Raw genomic sequence first — 8,203 nt, 5'->3', positions numbered from 1 at the left:
ACCCTGCCCTTACTTTTTTTTTTTAACTAGTCTCTTACCATTAGCATATTTCCTGACTAAAGCATAAGCTAAAATCCCATCAAACCAAAAAATACCCTCTCTGAACCCCTTCACTCCATCTAACCACTGGCCGGTCTCCTTAGCTTTATTTGTTCCCCACTATTGGAACAATTAATCTATCATTGTTTAACACACTCTATAGTAACAGTTTATGTGATCTTATCAAATCTGGTTTCTGCCCTAAACACAGAAACTGCATTCATTAAAAGTAACCAGCATTACAAAAAAAAAATCTCACAGGCAAAATATAAGAAACAGTTTAATACCAACACCTGAAGACATAACAGAAACATCCATGTATATACAATAGAGTCTCTCTGCATTTACCGGATCACCACATGACTCATGTTGCAACAGTCATAATAAAATTTAAGTCTATAATCTAATTTAATTTCCCAGTTGTATCAATCTTCCAGACACCGGTAAGATATCGTAATCGTATAAATAGTAGATCTCGTCCCATTTGCAACCAGCTCCAGAAAGGAACCAATTTAGATCCTGTGTGAAATGGAAAAAAAAAGAAAGGTTTAGCCTAGTCTTAACACTACTAAGCAGGTCTATGCTGTAAAAAAACAAAAACAAACAATGCCAATAAATTTAAAATGTACATAAATATAGAGTTATAGTATGTTCTGATATTTGTACTTAGATACCCACTTTTGTGCAAGATGTATGCCAGGTAAAGTGACCAACTCTTAGAAAGAATACACATATAGCACTCGGGGGGGGGGGGGGGCAAGAAAGTACATTGAGCTGTGTAGCTAACTGTAAACTACAACTTGCATAACAAGCATTACATAGAAAATGGGATAACAAAAATAGAATTAAAATATAACTTTTATTGGGGTTGATAATAAAAAACATAATTTATGCTTACCTGATAAATGTATTTCTCTTGTAGTGTATCCAGTCCAACAGGAAGTTGCAAGAGGATCACCCACAGCAGAGCTGCTATATAGCTCCTCCCCTCACTGCCATATCCAGTCATTCGACCGAAACAAGCCGAGAAAAGGAGAAACCATAGGGTGCAGTGGTGACTGTAGTTTAATTAAAATTTAGACCTGCCTGAAAAGGACAGGGCCGGCCGTGGACTGAATACACTACAAGAGAAATAAATTTATCAGGTAAGCATAAATTATGTTTTCTCTTGTTAAGTGTATCCAGTCCACGGATCATCCATTACTTGTGGGATACCACGGATACACGGATGATGGGAGGGACAAGGCAGGAACTTAAACGGAAGGAACCACTGCCTGTAGAACCTTTCTCCCAAAAACAGCCTCCGAAGAAGCAAAAGTATCAAATTTGTAAAATTTGGAAAAAGTATGAAGGGAAGACCAAGTTGCAGCCTTGCAAATCTGTTCAACAGAGGCCTCATTTTTAAAGGCCCAGGTGGAAGCCACAGCTCTAGTAGAATGAGCTGTAATCCTTTCAGGAGGCTGCTGTCCAGCAGTCTCATAGGCTAAACGGATTATACTCCGAAGCCAAAAAGAAAGAGAGGTTGCCGAGGCCTTCTGACCTCTCCTCTGTCCAGAGTAAACAACAAACAGGTTAGATGTGTGGCGAAAATCTTTAGTAGCCTGTAAGTAAAACTTCAAGGCACGGACTACGTCTAGATTATGCAAAAGACGTTCCTTCTTTGAAGAAGGATTAGGACATAATGATGGAACAACAATCTCTTGATTGATATTCTTGTTAGAAACCACCTTAGGTAAAAACCCAGGTTTTGTACGCAGAACAACTTTATCTGAATGAAAGATCAGATAAGGAGAATCACAATGTAAGGCAGATAACTCCGAGACTCTTCGAGCCGAGGAAATAGCCATCAGAAAAAGAACTTTCCATGAAGAAGTTTGATATCAATAGAATGAAGGGGTTCAAACAGAACCCCTTGAAGAACTTTAAGAACCAAGTTTAAGCTCCATGGAGGAGCAACAGGTTTAAACACAGGCTTAATTCTAACTAAAGCCTGACAAAATGCCTGAACGTCTGGAACTTCTGCCAGACGCTTGTGTAAAAGAATAGACAGAGCAGAAATCTGTCCCTTTAAAGAACTAGCTGATAATCCTTTGTCCAAACCCTCTTGGAGGAAGGACAATATCCTAGGAATCCTAACCCTACTTCATGAGTAATTCTTGGATTCACACCAATGAAGATATTTACGCCATATCATGTGGTAAATTTTCCTGGTGACAGGCTTTCGTGCCAGTATTAAGGTATCAATTACTGACTCGGAGAAGCCACGCTTTGATAGGATCAAGCGTTCAATCTCCATGCAGTCAGTCTCAGAGAAAGTAGATTCGGATGATTGAAAGGACCTTGTATTAGAAGGTCTTGTCTCAGAGGCAGAGTCCATGGTGGAAAGGATGACATGTCCACTAGGTCTGCATACCAGGTCCTGCGTGGCCATGCAGACGCTATTAATATCACCGATGCTCTTTCCTGTTTGATTTTGGCAATCAGACGAGGGAGCAGAGGAAACGGTAGAAACACATAAGCCAGGTTGAAGAACCAAGGCGCTGCTAGAGCATCTATCAGTGCCGCTTCTGGGTCCATGGACCTGGATCCGTAACAAGGAAGCTTGGCGTTCTGGCGCGAAGCCATGAGATCCAATTCTGGTTTGCCCCAATGGAGAACCAATTGAGCAAACACCTCCGGATGGAGTTCCCATTCCCCCGGATGAAAAGTCTGATGACTTAGAAAATCCGCCTCCCAGTTCTCTACACCTGGGATATGGATCGCTGACAGGTGGCAAGAGTGAATCTCTGCCCAGCGAATGATCTTGGAGACTTCTGACATCGCTAGGGAACTCCTGGTTCCCCCTTGATGGTTGATGTAAGCCACAGTCGTGATGTTGTCCGACTGAAATCTGATGAACCTCAGTGTTGCTAGCTGAGGCCAAGCCAGAAAAGCATTGAATATTGCTCTTAATTCCAGAATATTTATTGGGAGGAGTTTCTCCTCCTGAGTCCATGAACCCTGAGCCTTCAGGGAGTTCCAGACTGCACCCTAACCTAGAAGGCTGGCATCTGTTGTTACAATTGTCCAATCTGGTCTGCGAAAGGTCATACCCTTGGACAGATGGGCCCGAGATAACCACCAGAGAAGAGAATCTCTGGTTTCCTGATCCAGATTTAGTAGAGGGGACAAATCTGTGTAATCCCCATTCCACTGACTGAGCATGCATAATTGCAGCGGTCTGAGATGCAGGCGCGCGAATGGCACTATGTCCATCGCCGCTACCATTAAGTCGATTACTTCCATGCACTGAGCCACCGTGGGGCGTGGAATGGAGTGAAGAACACGGCAAGCATTTAGAAGTTTTGATAACCTGGACTCCGTCAGGTAAATTTTCATTTCTACAGAATCTATTAGAGACCCTAGGAAGGAAACCCTCGTGAGAGGAGATAGAGAACTCTTTTCTTCGTTCACTTTCCACCCATGCGACCTCAGGAATGCCAGAACTATCTCTGTATGAGATTTGGCAATTTGAAAGCTTGACGCCTGTATCAGGATATCGTCCAGGTAAGGAGCCACCGCTATGCATCGCGGTCTTAGGACCGCCAGAAGTGAGCCCAGAACCTTTGTAAAAATTCTTGGGGCTGTAGCCAACCCGAATGGAAGAGCTACAAATTGGTAATGCCTGTCTAGAAAGGCAAACCTCAGGAACTGATGATGATTCTTGTGAATCGGAATGTGAAGGTAGGCATCCTTTAAGTCCACTGTGGTCATGTACTGACCCTCTTGGATCATGGGTAAAATGGTTCGAATAGTTTCCATCTTGAATGACGGAACTCTGAGGAATTTGTTTAGGATCTTTAAATCCAAAATTGGTCTGAAGGTTCCCTCTTTTTTGGGAACCACAAACAGATTTGAATAAAACCCCTGTCCTTGTTCCGTCCGCGGAACTGGATGGATCACTCCCATTACAAGGAAATCTTGTACGCAGCTTAGGAATGCCTCTTTCTTTATCTGGTTTGCAGATAATCTTGAAAGGTGAAATCTCCCTTGTGGAGGAGAAGCTTTGAAGTCCAGAAGATATCCCTGAGATATGATCTCCAACGCCCAGGGATCCTGAACATCTCTTGCCCACGCCTGGGCGAAGAGAGAGAGTCTGCCCCCTACTAGATCCGTTGTCGGATAGGGGGGCGCTCCTTCATGCTGTCTTAGAGGCAGCAGCAGGCTTTCTGGCCTGCTTGCCCTTGTTCCAGGACTGGTTAGGTTTCCAGGCCACTTGCAAATGGATGATTAACCCCTTAATAACAAAAACAGAATAATAAATGACAAAAACGTTTTTTAAACACAGTCACAACAACTGCCACAGTCTACTGTGATTGTTACCCTCCTCAAACACGACTTTGAAGCCTTTTGAGCCCTTCAGAGATGTCCTGTATCATGCAGAGGGAAGCTGAATGTCTCTGTCAGTATTTTTATCTACACAGAAAAGCACTAAAATAGGCCCTTCCCACTCATATTGCAACAGTGGAAAGCTTCAGGAAACTGTTTCTAGGCAAAAATCAAGCCAGCCATGTGGAAAAAAACTAGGCCCCAATAAGTTTTGTCACCAAACATATATAAAAACGATTAACATGCCAGCAAACGTTTTATATTACACTTTTATAAGAGTATGTATCTTTGTTAATAAGCCTGATACCAGTCGCTATCACTGCATTTAAGGCTTAACTTACATTAATCCGGTATCAGCAGCATTTTTCTAGCAAATTCCATCCCTAGAAATATATTAACTGCACATACCTTATTGCAGGAAAACCTGCACGCCATTCCCCTTCTGAAGTTACCTCACTCCTCAGAATATGTGAGAACGGCAGTGGATCTTAGTTACTTCTGCTAAGATCATAGAAATCACAGGCAGATTCTTCTTCTAATGCTGCCTGAGATGAAACAGTACACTCCGGTACCATTTAAAAATAACAAACTTTTGATTGAAGTTAAAAAACTAACTATAATACACCACTCTCCTCTTACTATGTCCATCTTTGTTGAGAGTTGCAAGAGAATGACTGGATATGGCAGTGAGGGGAGGAGCTATATAGCAGCTCTGCTGTGGGTGATCCTCTTGCAACTTCCTGTTGGGAAGGAGAATATCCCACAAGTAATGGATGATCCGTGGACTGGATACACTTAACAAGAGAAATAGGAAAAGTGAACTTAAAACAACACTTAGGCACCTTATGTAGTATATGTAAAGGTAAAAGGAGAGAGTCACCGTAAATAATTACTAGTGTATAGAGCCGACTCTGCATGGGTGATTTCAACGTGGGTTAAAGCGGCTGATTTTAAATGTATTTGTCGTGAAAAAGGGACACTAGGGTACTGGTGAGGAGTCATAGGAGCTCTTGTATTTTTAGATAGCCTTACTGTAATATAATTACTGACCTATACAATGGAGTGATTCACTGAACAATATAATGTTTTTGAAGCAACTCAGTGCTAACGGCAGATATTGACTCTGTGACAGGACTGACACATACCATATGTATTTACTTAACCCCTTAAAGGGACAGTCAATACGAGATTTTTTGTTGTTTAAAAAGAAAGATAATCCCTTTATCACCCATTCCCCAGTTTTGCATAACCTTCACGGTTATAATACAAGTTTTACCTCTGTATTTACTTTGTATCTAAGATTCTGCTGACTGCCCCCTTATTTCAGTCTTTTGACAGACTTGCATTTTAGCCAATCAGTGCTCACTCCTAGGTCACTTCACTTGCATGAGCTCAATGCTATCTATATGAAACACATGAACTAATGCCCTCTAGTGGTCAAAATGCATTCAGATTAGAGGCAGTCTTCAAGGTCTAATAAATTAGCATATGAACCTCCTAGGTTTAGCTTTCAACTAAGTTGTTTAAAATGACATGCCCTATTTAAATCATAAGTTTTTTTGGACTTCACTGTCCCTTTAAGCTAGGAGTTATAAATCCTGCATGAAGCATTACGCATAATTAGCTTAGAAAGCCATTACTAGGATACATTTGAACCGATATTGCCTGTTACTAGCAAATATATAATAGTGATTTTCACGCACTTATGATGCACTAGTAATCCACAATAGCTAGTGGAGTTATTCCAACCCATCACACGGCTCTATTTGTTCTATACTACACACAGAACTTGCTAACTCTTATTTATTTTACCCAGCAACCATTATACTATCCGCTGGTGCAACATAAGAGAACCCAATTTGAACCAATTACAGACGCTACGCCCTGTGACACTCTATAACATAGCATAATATACTATATCCTAGCTATTGTATATGGTTTTATTACATTAAGATTCACGTTTCCATGCTTTTGTAAGATATATCTGGACAACCATTTAATAACAGGTTCTTCAGGACAAATACATTTAAAATCAGCCGCTTTAACCTACGCTGAAATCACTGAGTCAGCTCTATACGCTAGTAATTATTTACAGTGGCTCTCTCCTTTAACCTTTACATGTACTACGTAAGGTGCCCAAGTGTGGTTTTAAGTTCACTTTTCCTATTTTTATTATTAACCCCAATAAAAGTTATATTTTAATTCTATTTTTGGTTTTCCCATTTTCTATATAATGCTTGTTATGCAAGTTGTAGTTTACAGTTAGCTACACAGCTCAATGTACTTTCTTGCCCCCCGAGTGCTATATGTGTATTCTTTCTAAGATTTGGTCCCTTTACCTCTGTTTATGCTCTTGTGTAGTTTAGATTTCAATACACAGCACCGACATCCCCCCATATGTTATCAGTACACAGATTTTCAGATCCGGGACTGGGGTTTATATAATTTATTAAAAGTAGTGCCATTGGTATTCTCCACTCCTAGTATGCCAACATCAGACCTCAGACCAGATGCATGAATATATACATCGGAACCCAAACATGATGCATGTCACAACAGCTCATTAGGAAGAGGCCCACACATAAGGCTATGGACTAGGCACATGCTCTATCCTCCCCTTTACACTAACTATATGCACCAACATATACTGAACCAAACTCATGCCCCAGAAGGCTTGTGTGCAAACTAAATACAGAAATATCACACACAGATACAACTTCCAGGTGATTCTCAGATGTGCCATGTTGCCTTGCACGAAAGCACCGTGCATAAGGTCAACGAAGGGTGAGGTAAGGGAGAAGATAGCACAAGAAAAGGCTAATGCATTGGAAAGACAGCCAAGTAGATACGATTAAAGGAGCAGCAGAGCCTGCCTGCATAAGATCTCAGTTAGAAGAGGCACCTGAGGTACAGGAGTGAGTCTGGCTCTCAAGATCAGCCTTATTAAGTAGACTGCAAGAAATGACCTAACACATCAATACCCATTAAATATACCATTGTGAATATTATTTTACATGAAAAACGTGAACTAAAACGTTATACCATTTTAATACAAACAATCTGAAGATACTGTTAAGAAAACGATCATTACAAAGTTCACCTTTGGGTTTCTACAAAACTGCACAACTTACAAGCCCACTGTAAAAGGCTCCAGCTAAGAAAGCAGGAATAACTTTCTAGATCTAAATCAGGCAAGACCTTTGCCCATGTAACAGAAATCACCAAACAATTGAATTAATTCTACTTATTTTTATAAATAGATACATAAAAGACAATAAGTGAAACGCCAATAAATACCACTATAGAAATATCTGAATAGAAAGTTAACCGCACAGATAATGTAGTATTGATCATGGGTCTACAACATGTAACCTTTTCCAGAGGACTTATATATTGTATAAACCTCATATATTTAAGGTTGCACAAAAACATACAGCAACAGCTCCAAATAACTTACACCTGATGACCTGTTAGAGTGATTTTAAAAGTTTAATGAATTAAAGCCCAGGACCAAAAAAATAATCTTAAAAACAGGGGCACTTTAATTTGTTAAAGTTTACAAAGACGCTAATTTTTTAAAATACTTTTGCGTTATGGAAAACATAACGCTGATCCTCCGCCTGCATCTCCTGCTTTCATTAGCATATGGATGACGAATCCGGCTTCTTCCAATCGTTGCGTGCCCCATGAGCTGGACCCCAAAGGTGGCACGCAATGATGGGAGGAAGCCGGATTTGTCATCGATCTGCTAAAGAAAGCAGGAGATGCGGGCGGAGAATCACGTTATGTTTACCAT

General features: G+C 40.7%; 1 protein-coding gene across 1 annotated transcript in view; it reads right to left on the bottom strand.

The window, feature by feature from the left end:
• Window positions 1-306: 306 nt before the first annotated feature.
• Window positions 307-8,203, bottom strand: part of ALG5 (ALG5 dolichyl-phosphate beta-glucosyltransferase) — a 111,837-nt gene continuing 103,940 nt past the window's right edge. Inside the window, exon 10 of the mRNA XM_053708435.1 lies at window positions 307-558. Coding sequence (XP_053564410.1) covers window positions 443-558 — 116 coding nt within the window. The 3' untranslated portion in view covers window positions 307-442. The remainder of the gene's footprint in view (window positions 559-8,203) is intronic.

Source organism: Bombina bombina, chromosome 3 (assembly GCF_027579735.1).
Source record: "Bombina bombina isolate aBomBom1 chromosome 3, aBomBom1.pri, whole genome shotgun sequence".
Classification (NCBI taxonomy): domain Eukaryota; kingdom Metazoa; phylum Chordata; class Amphibia; order Anura; family Bombinatoridae; genus Bombina; species Bombina bombina.
This window is presented reverse-complemented; position numbering and strand designations above follow the sequence as displayed.